Raw genomic sequence first — 17,794 nt, forward strand, 5'->3', positions numbered from 1 at the left:
CCTACCCCAGCCAGAGGCCATGATCGGACAGCTAAGTGTCCACAGCATGTCCTGATGATCAGAGCCAAGCAAGCAGACCCTGTCTGTCCTGAAGGTTTTGAGGGCAAAACTCTGGGACCAGACTAACAGCAGGAACCCATGGGATTCCAACTGGTCCTCTCAAAGACTGACCCAAGGGGAGATAAATGTCTGGGAGCCATAAAGCACCCTGGAACAGAGACCAGGGGCTTTGGAGTCAAACGGACCTGGGTGCATATACAAGCTCAGCCACTTTCTAGCTGTGTTAGGGCCTGACCCCCAAGGTGTGGTTCCTACCGGACTCACGGCATCGACGTCACCTGGGAGCTGTTGGAAAATGCGGAATCTCAGGCCCCACCCAGACCTGCCGAGGCAGAATCAGTGCTTTAACAAGACTCCCAGGTGACTCCTGTGCATGGCTGAGTTCGCTCACTAAGCATCTCTGAGGCCCAGCTTCCTCATCAGGAAATGGGGGGAACAATATCTTCCTTAAAGGATGTCAAGAAGAATGACAGAGCTGGAACACCATAGACACTCAATTAATAGGGGGGGCTCTTCCGCTCACCTTCCCTTTCTGGGCCCCCGTCTTCCTCCCACCCTTACAAGGAGAACAGAAGACATCTCTCACCCTCGTCATCTCACCCTTTCTTTTACTAATGGAAGAACTGAGTTATAAAGACAGGAAAATGTTTTCAGCAAGAAAGCGCTCTGCTCTTCTCCAAACCTCTGCCTCCAGCCAAGAGAGACAGAGGAATGGAGGGGAGGGGACAGCCAGCCCTGCAGGGGAAAGGGCTTCCAGGTTTTCTTCCCTGGTGGGGAGGGGTGGCTGTGAGGGCCGTGTCAGGTGTGGAGAAAGGGGAAGGAGCTGGAGAAACGGCAGGCCCTGGCTTGTGAGAACAGCCCTAGCTGCCTGAGCAGAGAGGGGCAGCTCTTGCCCAACCTCTGGAACAAGCCAGGCAGGCTAACGGCGGGTCTCAGGCCCCACCCAGCCCTGGGCACATTCTCTCTGTTTCCAACCACGAGGGCAGCAGAGCCCGCGCAAGACCCTGCTCGCTGGCTGCTCCCAAAGCAATGGTGCCCAGATACGAACGGCCGGTGTTCATCAAGCACTGCCTGAGCTCACCGCCAGGTACTAAGGACCTCACAAGAATCATCTCCCTAATCTTCACCACACTAGATTGATAAGGACAGTGAAGATGAGAGAGGCTGACAAAAGGGGTCCTAAGCCACAGGCCGGGGGGCCACAGGACACCCCAGGGCTGTGAAAGGAGGGAGCTGGCAGGCCAGGAGCTCGCAGGGCCAAAGCCAGGGCCACTTTTCAGTACCTCGGGGTTTTTTTATTGTAGTTTTTTAATTTGGCCAGCCATTATAATTAGCTGAAGAGGCCAGGCACAGTGGCTCACGCCTGTAACCCTAGCACTCTGGGAGGCCAAGGCAGGAGGATCGTTTGAGCTCAGGAGTTCGAGACCAGCCTGAGCAAGAGCGAGACCCCATCTCTACTAAAAATAGAAAGAAATTAGCTGGACAACTAAAAATATATATATATAAAAAAATTAGCCAGGCATGGTGGCACATGCCTGTAGTCCCAGCTACTCGGGAGGCTCAGGCAGGAGGATTGGTTGAGCCCAGGAGTTTGAGGTTGCTGTGAGCTAGGCTGACGCCACGGCACTCTAGCCCGGGCAACAGAGCGAGACTCTGTCTCAAATGAAAAAAAAAAAAGAATGACCTAAAGAGTTTTAAAAAAAAAGAAAAAGAAAATAGAGCTACCGGGCCCTCACCCCAGACCAGTTGACTCAAAATCCCTGGGGAGGGGCTCAGATCCCAGTATTTTTATATTTTTTAAATGTCCTAGGTGATTCTGAAGCACATTTACTATCTCAGAAGGTGGGAGATAATAAAAGAAAGAGAAAACAAGGCAAAAGGTGGGACCTATTGGAAAAAGTTCCCTAAAATCTCAAAAATTCTCCTTGATATGAAAGGAAGTCCTGGCAGTTTCAGTTCCAGACAAGTCTCAGTCCGTGACTCTCGTGCTGGAGAGGAGAGAGACCTCCTGCTGCCAGAGGCTGCACTCCCACCCGAGCGTCTCCCGTGAGCAGAGTTCCCGGCCCCACGCACAGCCCAGGCAGGGGTGGGTGGGCTCGGCCCCTGCCCACGGTCTGCATTTCCCCTGCCTGGCCTCCCCCGAGCTGCCTGTGGCTTAAAGGCAATGATGTGGGGAAATCTGAGACTGAACTTCCCAAGGGTCCACCGGAACCACGCAGCCCTCCCCTGCAGCACCCAGGGCTGTGGCCAGCAGAGCTCTGGGACTAGAGTGAAACCTGAAATAAGGAAGGAAAACAGAGGGGTGCAAAGATCTGCTCTTCACTTGCCCACTGTTTCCAGCTGTTTTCAGCACTTCCAAGCACAAGGGTGGGTGGAGATCCCAGGGGCCAGGAAGCTTCACGTGTGAGGACCAGCGTGAAAGACAGGGAGACAGTTCAGTGCAGCTGAGCTTAATTTTTGCCTTCAAAATCCATGCCAGACTCTACGTTCCTGGGCTCCTACAGTTCTCAAAAATCCTGAAATATTCTGACACATTCTAGCATATTAACAAGCAGAAAATGCAAGTCTTCCAACTAAACCAAAAAAAAAAAAATCGCTCAAATGACAGGCAAACACAATGAATTAAATTGTGCAGAACTTTAAGAAACATTTAATATCAGCCTCTTGGGCATTTTTGGATGGTTTCCTGTCTAGCAGGCCTTTGACCTGGTTTAGCCGGAATCAACAAAGAGCAAGGTGGTTGCAGAGAAGCCCCTGTTGGGGTCACAATTAGGTGAGAAGCAGCCCTCCCCGGGCTGGAATTACCCAGAGTCACACTTAAGCCGCCTATGAAAAGCCCAAGTCCCAGGACGACCTCCCAACGCCCAACCCCACCCCAGGGCTTAGGGAGGGGCTGGCCTAGTTACACTTGGCAACACGGGCAAGATGGCAAAGTGGCTTCCGCAGCCACGGGAAACATGTAAGTGAGTAGGTTCTCGGGCTTCCAGAGCCACACTCCCCAGGAGACTCTCAGAGCAAGGACGTGGCACTGATGTTGGACGTGGGGTCAGGCGCCAGTGGAGAGGGTCTCTGCTTGGGGGAGGAGGGCGGTGGCTGCTGGAAAACTTGCCAGCAGGAGGCTGGGGCTTCAGGACCTGGCTGATTGGATCTGTCCCCGAGTGTGGCTGTGGGCTGGGCTTCTTGGCAAGGGCTGGGGGGCTGCCCCACCAGCCTTCCCCTCACCAGGCCTGCCTCCCCCGTGCATCTGAGCTCTGATGCTTTCTGGTCACACCACTGTTAACCTGCCGCTGGCCTCAGCCAAAGCCACCCCTACTGTGTCCAGAGCCTGAGCCCCAGATGTCCCCCAACCCCACAACCAGGACCCCACTCCACTGGCTGCTCAGCCAGTGGCCAACATCTCCTCGACTTCCCCACACCCAGCCTGTGCTGTGCCCACACAGAGATTGCGTGTGATGTCTGGATACCGTGTAGCACTTTATGATCTACCAGTTTTCACTTAACGGTGTTTCCAGTGGGAAGCACCCTCTAGGCCTCTCAAGAACTAGCCAGAACACCAGCTTCTAGAGAAGGCTGGGAGATGCAGGGGTCACACAGCCCTTGCCTTTTGAGGAGCTGGGCGGATCTCATCGAAGGTTCCCAGAGGACCAACAGACGCTGCGCCGAAGCTTTTGCAGGGCAGCGGCCCGACGTCCCTGGAGATGTTGTCATGCTCACCTCCACTCAGGCCGGTATGGAAGGGACTGGACCCAAATGCCCACCTCGGGGGCTCTGGGCCTCAGCAGGGCTTGTCCGGCTGCTCGCAGATGGGGGCCTACACCCCCAAACGGGCTGCACCACTCGGATCTGTGCTACCCTTTTTCCTCGTAACCCTTTATCTCAGCATCATCTGCAACCGTTTTGCTGCCGTTGTGTTTTGTTTTGTTACAAACCTAGTTACTGGAAAATTCTGAAGTTAAAAAAAGTACAAGATAATAAAACCTTAGAAAAATAAGTAATTCTTTTATTTCTACCTCAAAGTACATCTGGAACTCTAAGGGGGAAAGTAGATCAGGAGATGATTCCAACATAAAAATAAAATAAGATAAAAAAATAATAATTGTCCATTTCAGATCCGTCTTTAATCCAGCTGAAAGGGGTGTGAGCTGCCCGTTGTCTAGCTGTCAGGTGCCACCCCTCTGTCAGTGGCCTTAGGGCTGCCTCCCAGGGATTCCACGTCTAAGAGTTCCTGCAGCGTTTTGAGGACGTGCTTTGGCTGGCCAGCGGCCACGGCCTGCAGGCGGGAGCCCATGTGCTCCTGGAGGCTCCTGGACAGCCGGCGCACCACCGCGCGGGCATCCCCGCCATGCCCGGACAGGACGCCATTCCCGAGCCTGTTGTTCAGGAGGTACCAGAGGATGGGAAGGACAAGCCGCTCCACGGCCTGAGGCTTTCGGGGGTAAACTGAGGCCACCAGCACTGTTGGGCAGGAAAAGAGGAAGAGTCACTTGAGCCAGGCACTCTCTCCCTCTCCCACCACCCTCCTCAGGACACCAACTCTGTCCCCCAAGGGGCAGGCAGCCCAGCAGGGCTGGCTTTTCCCCTAGCCACAGTGCCTAAGGATCATGACATATTTAGGGGCCCATAAAATGTTTTAATTTCTTTTAACATCAGTAGAAAAAAATATGAATATATCTAGCTGGTTTATATTCATATTTATATCAACTAGTTATAAAAAATAACTTTTAGTATTTTTTATGGAAGAAGGGGTGCAGAAAGGCAGAAGTACTCAGGGTCCATGACAATCATAATGGATTCCTGCAGCCCAGGGGAGGGGAAAGAGGCAGACACACCTGGTGACAATCCTGCCTCTCCTGTCTACTAGCTGTGTGCACCTGAGAGAGCCCCCCAACTTTTCCAAGCCTCTTCCAAATCTGCAAAGTGAAGATAAAAATCCTGAACTAAGCTCTCAAGAGTTTTAGAGATGCAATAATAAATATATGTAAAGTGCCTACCTCTAAGTAGGCAGGTAAAGAATGGTAGTTTTAGTATTGCATTAATGCACATCACCCCCTATGAAAGTCCAGACCAAACACAGAGGTGAACTGCAGGAGGGAGAGAAGTCAAGACTCTCACACGGAACATTCTGGCAGATAAGACAGCGCCTGGGTAAGGGCAGCAGCAATGCGTAAGCTGCGAGCATGTTTCTAAACCACCAAGCTCTGCAGACTCCCCACTGCAGTGATGAGCCCCCCAGATCTGGCCACGCAAGGGCCCCAACCCTCCCTAAACCCAAGAAAACCCAGACGCCAGTTAAACCTGCCAGCAGCCCTTCCTCACCAGAGTAAATGCCAAGGCTGCAGCCGATGTCAAAGCCACATCAAGGGCTATCCCAGGTCACTGCGGAGTGGCTGCTCAGGCCTTCAGCTGTGGCCGCATTACCCTAAATGTGCTAGCACAAACAATGCTTGCTTTGCAATCTGCACACTCTGCCTGTCGTCCTGCCAAATGGTAAGTGCTGGTGAAGGCAAACAACACTGAGAAAAGTGCTGTACTGATTTATGGAGCACAGACACTGGAAACTTCCATGGGCTGGGCCAAGCCCTAGGAACTTTCTGGACCCAGGGCTCAGAGCTTCATGGCGTTATGATTCCACTTATATGAGCCACCTAAGGTAGCCAACATCATAGCCACAGAAAGTGAAATGGTGGCTGCCTGGGGCTGAGGGAGGGAGAAATGGGAAGGTGGTGCTTAATGAGGACACAGTTTCGGTTTTGCAAGATGAAAAGAGTTCTGGAGATGAGTGGTTGCGATGGTTGCACACGTTGTGCATTTGCATTATGCAACTGATACCACTGAACTGTACACTTTAAAACGGTTGAGATGGTAAATTTTGTGTTATGTGTATTTTAACAATAAAAAAATGGAGAAAGGAGAAGGTGAGTGCAATGAAATGTAGCATGGATTGAAAACAGAGAAGAAGAAGGTGAGAACTCCCAAGAACCAGGCCTGGGTGTGCACGCCCAACCCCCCCCAAAGGCTGAAGGGGTTCACCTGCCCCTAACAGAGCCCCCTTCGCCACCCTGCCCATCTTACCCACTCCAGCTCCCTGAACTCTCCCTCTGAGCAGCAAGGCGGGTCTACACTCCAGGAAGAGCAGCAATCCCTGCCCCAACTCAGTTCTGCAGCCCACATGGCCTTCTTGGCTCACATCCCCCTGGCTAACAGACTCAGGCTGCCTCAGAGCCATGTGCCCCAGGTGCAAGGATGCAGAGGTCACCTGGCTGATGGGGTAGATCTCTCAAGCTGGCAAGGGCTGCAGAGGCCCTTCTGCAAGTCGGCATGAGGGAGTAGACCCCATTCAACTCGAGCTTAGAAGGCAGCTGAAGTCATTAGCAGACGATTTACTCCTATTAAGCTGTGCTATTATTGGTCCACGCCTGCGTCAATAAAAACTTTCTTCTCTCTTCCTGATTGACATTGAGTTAACAGAAGAGCTATGGAGAAACTCTAGCTTTTGAGGTCTCTTGGAAATAGATGAGAAAAAGTTACAGTAAGTGGATAATCCAAAGTGAGGATCCTCGCCCACCTCTGGGCCCCCTGAGTTACCTAGGTAAGGACAGCTAAGGGTTTCACTCGGAGAACGCTGATGTTGAGCAACAGCAAAGTGTCCAGGATGATCTTACATGTCCTGTTCTCGCCGAGGGCACCTGCAGCCAACCCTGCCTCACTCATCTGCTCAGAGAAGCTCTGGCACCTGGACGGGAGGTAAGAGGCCACTCCAAGGTCGCTGGAGGGATGGAACCAGGGCACAGAGGCAAGGCCAAAGCAAGAGATGGGGCAGAGGGGGAGCTGAAAGAGCAGCTGGCACCAACGTCCTCAGCCAGGTAGCTAGCTGAGCCCCCCTCCAAGTGCTCGTGGCAGCGGGACAGCAGACTGGTGACACCATGAAGCTGCGCTCCTGAGAAGCACACGGGGAGAAGGGAGCCAGGAGGTGATACCAGAGCCAAGCAGGCACTGTCCAGGTCGGGGAAGGAGGAGGGAGAAGGTTTTCCAGGCAGGGCAGCCACCTGTGGCAGGCAAAGGTGACAGGGAGGGAGACGGGCCATGGCGCGGAGGACACAGGCTAGCATGCAGGAGGCAGAGGCAGGGCACTCGGGGAGAGGCAGCACAGCCCAGGGTTGCGGGCCCAGCTCTGCAGCCAGGCTCTGGGGACACAGCCTGGATTCTTCACCAGTCACCTTGGACACTTCACTTTTCTGAGCTCCATTTTCCTTCTCTCTACAAAAGTGACAACCATGGGATCTACATCCTCCTGGTAGGGTTGTCAGGAGGCTTAAATGATCCAGTGCCTACAGCTGGGGATGGGAGGAAGTGGGCACAGCCTAGAGAGGCAGTGACAGCCTGTGAGCCACTCCAGGGGGCCTGGACACTATCCGGAAGACAGCTTAGGAGCCTCATAAGGATTTAAACGGGGGTGTCGCATGACCAGCCTGCATTGCAGGGGGACCCTTGGGAGTCTGGGGGACAAAGTCCTCCTGCCTCCTCCCTGAATGGGGCCTGCCCAAGATAGGGGAGGTGGCTTTGGGCAAGCAAAAAGGACCATAAAACGAAGGTCAGTGACCTGCCCGAGGTCAGAGCTGGTGGGTGTCAGATGGGTCTGTCGACCCCAAAGCCTGTGCCCCCGCCTTGTTGCCACCTTAAGGGTTACGGGAACAGACTTCAGCCCTGGAATGAAATCACTCAGACTTATCCTGCACACTCAGAGCAGAAATAGGATTGTAGCAACCTCTCCACGGCTGAAGCTTAAACAGGGCAGAGCAGGTTCAGGCTGAGGCCCCGTCTCCCTGCAATATAGTCCTGGTGCCAGTCAAGGAGTCAAATGGGGTTGAAGTCCAGCCCGTGCTCTGCGTGTGCCAAAGAAGGGGCAACTTTTTCTAATTCTCGTGACTATGCTGTCACCTGACCAAGACACGCACCCACTAGGCAGGGTCTTTCTAGAAGAGGAGGCTTTTTCTGATTCACACAAAGGTTCCCTATAAGATAGAGGAAGCCCTGTTTGCAAAGGAAGAAATACATGCAGGCTGAGTGTCCCTTCTCTGAAATGCCTGGGACCAGAAGTATTTCAGATTTCAGGTTTTTCTGGGATTTTGGAATATTTGTGTTATATTACATTTACCGGTTCAGCATCCCTAATCCAAAATACTACAACGAGCATTTTCTTTGAATGCTATATTGACACTCAAAAAGTTTCAGATTTTTGAGGCTGGGTGTGGTAGCTCACACCTATAATCCTAGCACTCTGGGAGGCCGAGGCAGGTAGATCACTTGAGCTGAGGAGTTCGAGACCAGCCTGAGCAAGAGCAAGAGCAAGAGCAAGACCCCATCTCTACCAAAAATAGGGAATATTAGCCAGGCGTGGTGGTGTGCACCTGTAGTCCCAGCTACTCAGGAGGCTGAGGCAGGAGGATCGCTTGAGCCTGGGAGTTTGAGGTTGCTGTGAGCTACGATGACGCAGTGACACTCAGTCTCAAAAAAAAAAAAAGTTTCAGATTTTGGAGCATTTCAGATTTTCAAGTTAAGCATACTCAACCTGTAATAGTTTCTTTAAAACTATTTTGGTTCTGTACCAACCTGCCTCATTTTGATCAAAAGCAAAGATGGCCTTCTGGCAACGTAGAGATTGCCACTAAAAAAAGCAGATTATCCAAATTTTTAAAGGCTCTGAGGGGATTATTTCAGGTCTAAAATAAGTGAGTGGACAGTTCCACCACAGGCCAGGAGAGAACGGAGACCCCCCGGGGGTAGGCGCAGGGCGAGGGGCTCACCCGGCAGGCGCTCTGTGACGTCCAGCACCGCGCGGCCACTCAGGAAGCGCACCCGCCCTGCGAACGCTTGCAGGAGGCACAGGTTGTCTGAAAGAGAGGGGGGATGTCAGTGGCTGTGACGCTGCGGGCACAGCCGCCACCCCAGCGCTTCACAGGGCCACAGACCCACGACACCTGCACGGGAAGAGGCCCTTTGGGGAGCTGAATTAATTTTCCAGGTCACAATGGGGCCGCTTAAAAAGGGAGTGTATGTGGGGCATTTGGAGAAGAGCAAACAGGGTGTTTGGCCTGAAATACAGTCAGACTGGCTCCCAGACAGGCCCGTGTAGTCCCACTTAGGAGGTTGCTACTGTCTGTGCTTCTCAAAATTGCCATGAGATTTGGGGCCAAAGAGAATAGATAGACGGATAGATAAATTATATGGATGGATTTACAGATAGTGTTTTAGGGGAAACTGAAGTACTAAGCCATTGTTACACAGAGATCAGTACAAGGCTGGGGTTAGAATTCAGAAATTATGGCTCTCCTCACAGCCTGAACTTGTGCTCCAACCAATAGGATGTCCTCACAGCCAGGCAGTGGTTTATTTGCACACTGAACACCTGCTGACATCCTCTGTGTAATAGGCCTGGAGCAAGGAACGAAATAAACAGTCCTCCCCATCCCCCTCAAGAGGCTCCTTTGACGAGGACGCAGACACTTAGGCGGGAACTCTGGGCTGGGTGAGAAACACTGTGCTCTCGTAACCAGGAGCCTGGGGTCTGGAGCCAGGGTGACCAACTGTCCCAGCCGGCTCAGGGCTTTCCTCATTTTAGCACTGTCAGTCCCACGTCCCAGGACCCCAGGGTGGTTGGTCATCCCCTCAGGAGCAGGAGCACCTGGCTGGCTCTGGGAGGGCCAGAGGAGGGAGTCTGGGAGTTGAAGAAGCACGTATTAGCTCTTGGTCATTTCTGTTCAAGTTCATTGCCTGGGTCCAATTCCCATTTGCTTGTAGAGTCCAGGTAGCCCAAGCCCCCAGGCCCAGTGCTCGCAAAGACAGCAACATTTCTCCTCCATACGCCCCAATTCACCTTTCTGAGGTTTGGGGAAAAGAGGGATTTTTAACCATTTTTTATTTTTTTATTTTTTATTTTTTAACCATTTTTTAAATTGCCTTAGCACCACACCCCACTAAACTCCACCAGCCCTCCAGCCACGCCCAACCCCAGGGTGCCATTCCCAGGCTCCGCAGCCACACCCTGGGAGTGGAGGACTGGGCACCCAGACCTGCCCATTTGTACCTTGAAAGAGAACTAAAAAGGTACAGGTGTTTATTACAGAGAGGAGCTACTGATGGTGCAATCACAAGCAAAGAGGTGGGGATGTGCAGGATGAAAAGGTTCTCTGGCTTCTCTGCACGAGGAGGCACCTTCACACCCAGCTCCAGCACTTTGCAACCACGGCAGTCACAGCTTAATTCAGTGGGAGGTGGGGCAGGAAACAAAAGTCATTTTTCAGGATGTGGCTGTGGGGCTTGCCTGCACCTGTCAGGCGGCGCGGGTGGGAGGCCCGTGTGGGCCTTATTAGCACAGTAGCCCCAGCAAGTGCGTCCTGGGGCCCAGGAGCTGCCCGTCTCAAGGCCAGACTTCGCTTCGCAGGGACAGAGCTCAGGGCCCTGCCTGGGGAAGTCTTTCCAGGCAGTCCCACGTTTTCCAGGTTCCTTCAACACTCAGTGCCCCCCGCAACCCCATAGATGTGCACTCAACGCTTTGTCTTTCTCATCGGGCAGCAAATGTAGCTAAGAGCTCGTTCTTGCTTCCCTCCTGAGGCCTGTGAGGGATACAGGGGAGCAAATGTGCACATGCACATCTCTGCTGTTTGCGAAAGCTCCATCCACAAGGCAAGAGTCCTTAAAATAACTTGTCCTAGGAGATAAAAGCATTGCCAGCTTCTAGAATATTGCAGTTAGCAAGACATGGCCTCAGCATGTCTTGGTGAAGTTGTAATTGTGTAAGGATAGGTTTTCATATCAACATTTCCTGTGTTAGTGTTTCCAGGTGTTTCTATTTGTCCTACCACCATCATTCACCATGAGCTCATATTTGAAGACAAGGACTCCTCCCCCCTTGGTCTCGGCCCACAGTGCTCAGCCTAGGACATTCTCTGTACACAGCTGGGCTCCCCACTCCTGGGCCCTGATGTGGCCCCCCAGAGTCAGAAAATGAACTTAGGGACTACTGCAAGACGCAGACCCAGAAGACACCTGGGCCAGACCTGCTCCCGCTGTGCACAGCACACAGCAGGTGCTGGATAGATGCTTGCGGAATACAGGGCAATATCACAACAGAGACACAGCTGGTCTGAGCTGGTTTCCAAACCCCAGGGCACTGTGCCCAAGCAGCTGGCCTGTCTTCCCCCTGTCCACAGTGGAGGCTCACCTTTCAGGGCACACCCAGGTTCAATGAGAGACACTAGAGCATAGTGGTTAAGGGTGGGGCTCTGGGTGCAGATGGCCTGGGTTTGAATTCTGGCTCTGCCACATTTTCCTGTAGAACATTGGACAAGCCACTTATCTACTCCATACCTCAGTTTACCCATCTATAAAATAAGGATGATACTAATGCCTTTCTCACGAGTGGCTGTGAGGGTTAAATGAGCTAACATATGCTTAGGATAGTGCCTAGAACGTAGAATTACTATGTAAGCATCAGTTATTGTTGTTCTATTACCATTATTACCCTAAAATGCTCTGAAAGCCCAGCAAACTTCACAGTGCAGAGACCAATGGAGAGGCTAGAATCTAACTTTCAAAAGCAGAAACTCCACGCTCTGCTGGCCTAGGCTAACACAGGTTCCTCTTCTCACCACAAGGAAGCTAAGACCGGCCTGGCAACAGCGAGAAAACAGCCACTGGCTGCAGGCCAGGGACCCCGGCCTCCCTGGGCTCAGGCTCCCCTTTTGACAATGGGGTGGTGATCTAAGAGGCCTTGCACCTGTCCCATTCAACCAAGTTCTGAGGCCACCAGGCCACATCATCCCCAGGCTACTGGGAAGCCAGAGAAGAGCTTTTAAGAAAGTATGGTAGTGTGGAGTCCAGCTGGACTCGGGGAAGTAAGTGCAAGACTCAGTAAGCCAGGATGCGCCACACAGACGAATGCCCCGTGGCTGCCAACACCAGGTATGTTCATCTCGGGAAAAATCGGGAATGAGCCACAGAAACATGCACGCTGTGGTGCAGGGGCAGCCACGTGACGGAGCTGTCACAGTCACTCACGTGTATAATCATATGTAAATGCTCTGATTTTTTAAAAGCAGGATGCAAATTCAAAAGTATAATATGATCACAACTATGCACACAAATATGCACAGAAAAAAATCTACAGTGAAAAATGCCAAATGTTAATAACGGTTTCTTTTAGGAGTTGGCTCTATAAGTGAGGTTTTTTTTCCCCCCTTTCAAATGCTTTGTATTTCCCATTTCCTCAATAATAAGTATGACTTTTACAATGGAATAAGTGAACTTTATGTTTTTCAGTTAACAAGAAAGACTGTGTAGTAGCATGGGAAACTGGATAGTGTTAAATGAAAGAAGCAAAATCAAAATTGTATTTACATTATGACATTCAACCAGGGAAATGTGTGTACATGCAGACAAGAAATAGAAGATCACAGAGACGTTTTTAAGCTGTGGTATATTGGAGGGACACCACAGATGAGTTTTTAAGTTCCATTAACAATATAATATTGGTCATATGATTTATATAAGGTGATAAATTTAAAGTCAGAAAGCGAAATAGCAAAAGTTGATCTGAAGCCACCACTGTTCCAAGCTTATCTGCTCTCTGCAGTACCGGCCAGGGCCTGGGCTAAATTAAGAGAGCTCCTTTTGGCACTGAGAAGTCTGAATGCAGAGATGTGACCACGAGGGGATGAGCTGTCAGCAGTCTGATATTTTAATTAGTGAAGTTTCTTCTGTAACTAAGCCAGGAGCAGAGCCCAAAGACAGAGCCAACCAGCCTTCGCAGGAACCTCCTTAATCCCTGGAGTAATTCCCCTAAAATCAGAAGGTCTCAGTGCTAGGTAGGAAGAATGCCACTCATGCCTTAACCCCAGAGAGGTCCCAAGGCAGACAGTGACAAATGGCAGAGATCAGGGAGCAAGCTGCCAACATGTGCCCTTCCTCACCATCCCAAGAAGGGGACATGAGCAGAAATCCCCACCTGCTCTGTCAACCCACGAAGCACTCAACCCCAATTGCCCCCCAGGAGAGTCCAGGGGGCCAGAAGGGATGATCTCAGTGGATGAGTCTTCCTTACCACTGAATCCCAGAACCGAGAGGGATTCCAAGAGGTCACCAGGAAGGCCAACCTCCTAAGCTGGCTGTGTGACCTGGACTTTGTGCCAGAAGACGGCCTAGCCTGGCATTATTCTTCAACCCTTTGCCCCCACGGTTAGCAGAAAACAAATATGTGACTTTCCACATTTAAGTATTTCATAGCATTTAACAGTTCATCTCCAGCCTGGAACCCAGAGCCCTCGTGGAGCATGAAGAAGCAGGCTTGGGAGAGAGCTCCTTCCATCAGAGAAATTGGGTCAGATCTGATCCAAGCTACTTCCAGGAGAAGCCTCAAGGGCTAACGGTCCCCCAAGAAACCACTAGAACCACCAGGCTCAGCCTGGGTGATTTGGGAAGACGTGTGCCCCTTCTCTTCTGTCCCACCTGCCCAGTCTCCCCTGCTACCACCCAGTCCCCTGGGACAGCAGAAGTCTAGTTATTCGCATCTGCAGACCAGGCTCAAACCATTACAGGCAGAAGTGACCCATTCCCAGAGAATCATGATTCTACCCTCGGTATTCCCTGGCAGTATGAATTCTCCTCGTTGGTTACCCAAATACCTCTGGGCCTGGCCTACACAGATGTGGAAGTCAGTTTGTCACTTCATAGTTAAGAACACTTTCCAAACCAGTGTTACTGGTTGGGCTGAAAGGGCGTAGCTGATGACAAAGCCAACTGGCCCAAATGGCCCATTGCCTCACCTGCTCCAAAATTATCTGGAACCAAGGCAATGAATTTCACCCCTTGGGCTCCACAGGAGCCGTTAGCCAGGGATTTACAGGGATCTGTTCATTCCAGTCTGAGCATTGACCTAGAGAGGAAGACAGTCGCCCTCACACCTGCCTCCATTCTCCCTGCACCGAAGCCTCTGGCCGACGGACCAGAGGAGCATCTTCAGCCATGTCCAAGGAGACCCTGTCCCAGAAGGAAGGGAGGACTCCAGGTGCCTTCCTGGTAGCTGCAACCCTGCCTCAAGGTGAGTTCAGATCACAAAATCAGGCTGTCCCCAGCCTTCCCTTCCAGGATGCCCAGCCCAGGTGGGCACAGTGGGGCCCCAGATAAAGGGTACCTGAGTCTTGTGACAATGTGAGACACCAGATTGTGTTGCCCAGAGCTCCAGAGCTCCTGCACACTCTGGGAGGCTAGCCCAATGACAAAAATGGGAACTAAAACCCCTGGAGGGGGAAGAGTTAAAAATCCCTCTCCCCAGACAACGGTGCTTATCTTCTTCAAATAGCTAAAGCCTGGCTTGCTTGGCGCAGGTTTCCCAATAAATCCAGGGCCTGTGGTGATTTACCAAGAGCCTTGGTTATTGGCAACAGCAATCTCACTTACCCAGAGCAGCACGGAGAACAAGCCGTAATTTAGAGCTGGATTTATATTGTTTGCTCTACAGCAACAAACTCAGCAAATCATAAATTCCCTCTGAGATGAAGAGTGGAAATTGACAATATTTATGTACTCGAGAGGCAGAGAAGGGCCTGACCAGGCCTTTGATTTGTAACTGAAACGTCTCCTAGAGGCTCCAGCCAAGGACACGGCTGCCGTCCCAGCCCCAGGGAGCTGGGCTCAGGCCAGGGCATGGGCATAAGTGTGCCAGGAGGTGTTTCCAGCCTCACCACGGGACGGTCCTCAGATGCTAAAGACAGGACGTTGCTCTATGCTCATCAGGACACACAGTGACAAGGCAAGCACAGTTTCAGACCATAAGCTTCCTCACACAGAGGCAAGACTTGTTTGTGAAACCTCATCTCTCTACCGGTCCAGACGTAAGTCTACTCATGTGCTACCTTCTCAACACACACGGAGTTTGGAATTTGCACTTCAGTCTGTGCACTGGATACACCTGGATACACCAAATATCACCTTTTATCATCTATGAAAGGAATGGAAGAACAGAAGCAGATGCACCCAAAATTCCACCGAATGTTCAGGAAGCCAGTTGTGATGATGCAGAGCACCCAGGAACTGAGACACTCTTGCCTTCCCTGATGTCACCTCTATAGCTCCCTCCTTTCTTCTTTCTTTCCTCCCTCCCTCACTCCACCCTCCCTCCCCCAAGGCCTGTCCCAACGTAAGCCTTCCCCAGCACTCCTGACTCACCCACTATGGCGCTGGGTGGCCCTGGGTAGTCATCTCCCTTGGATGTTCACAGGGAGGCTAGGCCAGAACATCTCCATGTCACCTCCACTTCTAGCCATCTAGACGCACAGTGGATGTGACACAGAAAAGCCTGCCAGCCGACAAGGCTCTGGGCCCCACCTCTGCCCACACGGCCTCTGGTGAAGCATTTGGCCCAAGAACCAACCAGGGCCTTATCCACTGTGCAGATGCCCAAGCAGGAAGGTGGGCACGGTGACTAGGGAGCCGGCTGCCTACCGGGGCCTTGTGGGGCCGAGGCGGGACGCTCACCCAGGCTCTCGATCATCGTGTCCAGTGCAGTGGCTGCAGCAGCGTAAATCCCTGAGCTCTTGGAGTTGAGGTTGTCTGCAACAGCGATGGTGATGGAGAGCAGCATGGGCTGCAAGCTGTCTTTGAGGAGGGGGATCATCTTGGCAAGGGACTCCAGCGCCCACTGGTTCACTTTCTTGTTGGAATCCTGAAGCCTCGGGGTGAAAGCATCAAAGACCTATTGAGGGGACAGAAACCAAGAGCCTGTGGGAAGCCAGCTGGGCAGGAGTCCTGCAAGCAGCGCAGGGGCCTTGGAGCTCACCCCACCCAGCCAGCTGCATCCCTGACCCGTGCGTAGCACGCCCATGATGGGGCGCTTCTCCGAAGGGGAGGTGGGTTGGGGGGAGGGACTCACATGCACACGGAGTGCTCAGTTTGTGCCAGGCATCCAGAGCATCTTAGGTACCCTACACTCTGCCTTTCACCGAATGACTTAGCAACCCCTGAAGCATATGTTACCATCCCACTTTCCCATAAACAATAGCAGCTGAGCTCCAGGAGGCTAAATGATTTGCCTGAGATCACGCAGCTAGTAAGGAGCTTGGAAACCCAGGTCTGCAACTCTGAGCTCGTGTCTCTGCTCTGCTGTCTGGCTGGCTGGCAGCAGCCTTGCTCCAGGAAGAATCAGGCATCCACCCTGGTGCTCAGCAGGGAAAGGCTCGTACCTGCTCCTAACACCCTGCCCAATTGTATGCTCTGCCGGCAAACATCAGGCACCTCCCCAGCCAGAGGAACCCCAGGCCTCAGCCACGGTGTCCTCCACCCACCACCCTCCTGGCCATAAATCTGCTAGAGGGATGAGAGACACCTAGACACCTAGCACATCGTTTCCAAGGTGCCAGCAGGAGGCAGTGCCCTCACTCCCTCAGCCACTTCCAGGTAGCCTTTCCACGTCACAAAGGCCAACTGGACAGCAAGTTCTTACCAGGCTCCCTGCACCCTAAGAGGTCTGCCACAATGTCCAACCTGCTCAGGGTTTTCCAAATTGAAGTTGCACCACAGGGGAGAGACAGGGGGAGGGTGGGGCTGGAGCGCTCACCTGGACCAGGTGGGTGGTGATGAGCTCAGGCTGGGCTCTGCAGTGCTCCAGGAGCCGCGCCACACCCTCCATCCGAGACCGGCTGTCCTTGGCCTCCAGCAGCCGTGTCAGCTCCCGCAGCTGCTCCCCCATCTCCCCAGTGCCCCGCAGGGAGGAGCGCAGCCCCGCCAGCCGTGGGCCATTGGAGCTGAGCCTGGGTGGAAAGAGTGGGCATCTGACCCCCGGAGAAGAAGAGCCCCGGGGGACGAACACACCTCTGCTCCCATGCCCCCTCCCGCAGGCAGGTGGGGCAGAGACAAGAGGTCACCTGCAGCGTGGTCACCCCCAGCTTCTCCTCTACCTGCTACCTGGGGACACCAGCCTTGAGAACTCTGGAACTCTCTTTTTCTTAGGGGACAACAATATGGTTGCCTAGGGCCCCATCCTCTTGCCTTTTTTTCTCTATTTTCAGAAGATGTACGAAGAGTAGGAGGGAGGCAGAGGGAGGGGGTGGCTTTCCACGAAAGGATGACTGGTGCACATTTAAGCTGAGTGCAGGGAAAGCTCTCAGAGATCATTATGGCCAACCTTCTGCTGGCACCTGCATCCCAAGCCCTGGCTGGCCAGGCTCTGCTCGCACTCCTCCAGTGACTGGGGAAACGTGAGGAAGCCCTTTCTCTTACCTGGGGATCACACACCCGTCATAGTCCCCTGGCCTGTTCCAGCCAGCATGAGAGAAGCTCCCTGCAGAACTCCAATCTCCCACCCCCAGATCAAAGCCTGGGTCTCTGAGCTCACAGCCCACACCCAGGTCCCACCTGGCCCAGCCCAGCATCATTCATTTCATCACTCATTCCTTCATTCCGCACTCTTGCCTACTGACAGCAAAGAGCTGCACTGGGTGCTGAGAACAGGGAGATGAGAGCACGGCCTGTGCCTTCAGGAGCTCACACACCAACAGAGGACAGAAGAGTCAACTGGGCTGACAGGGTGTGAGCAGGGGCAGCTTGACCACCCTGAGGACGTGGAGGCACAGAGAGGCAGAGGGAGCCTCTGGGAGGAAGAGACAGGTGAGCTGACTCTTGCAGAATCAATAGTCATGTTCTAGGTGTGGCTGGCACAGTCGGGAGAGAAGGCATGGAGGGC

General features: G+C 52.7%; 1 protein-coding gene across 3 annotated transcripts in view; it reads right to left on the reverse strand.

Annotated features, from left to right (window-relative positions):
* Positions 1-4,213: 4,213 nt before the first annotated feature.
* The window catches only part of TOGARAM2 (TOG array regulator of axonemal microtubules 2), a 43,100-nt gene continuing 29,519 nt past the window's right edge, over positions 4,214-17,794 (reverse strand). For all 3 annotated transcript variants that reach the window (XM_069494865.1, XM_069494864.1, XM_069494862.1), the window contains 4 exons: positions 16,670-16,862; positions 15,592-15,808; positions 8,865-8,951; positions 4,214-4,515 (listed from right to left, as the gene is read on the reverse strand). In XM_069494865.1, coding sequence (XP_069350966.1) covers positions 4,214-4,515; positions 8,865-8,951; positions 15,592-15,808; positions 16,670-16,862 — 799 coding nt within the window. The remainder of the gene's footprint in view (positions 4,516-8,864; positions 8,952-15,591; positions 15,809-16,669; positions 16,863-17,794) is intronic.

The sequence above is a fragment of the Eulemur rufifrons genome, chromosome 19 (assembly GCF_041146395.1).
Source record: "Eulemur rufifrons isolate Redbay chromosome 19, OSU_ERuf_1, whole genome shotgun sequence".
Taxonomy (NCBI): Eukaryota; Metazoa; Chordata; class Mammalia; order Primates; family Lemuridae; genus Eulemur; species Eulemur rufifrons.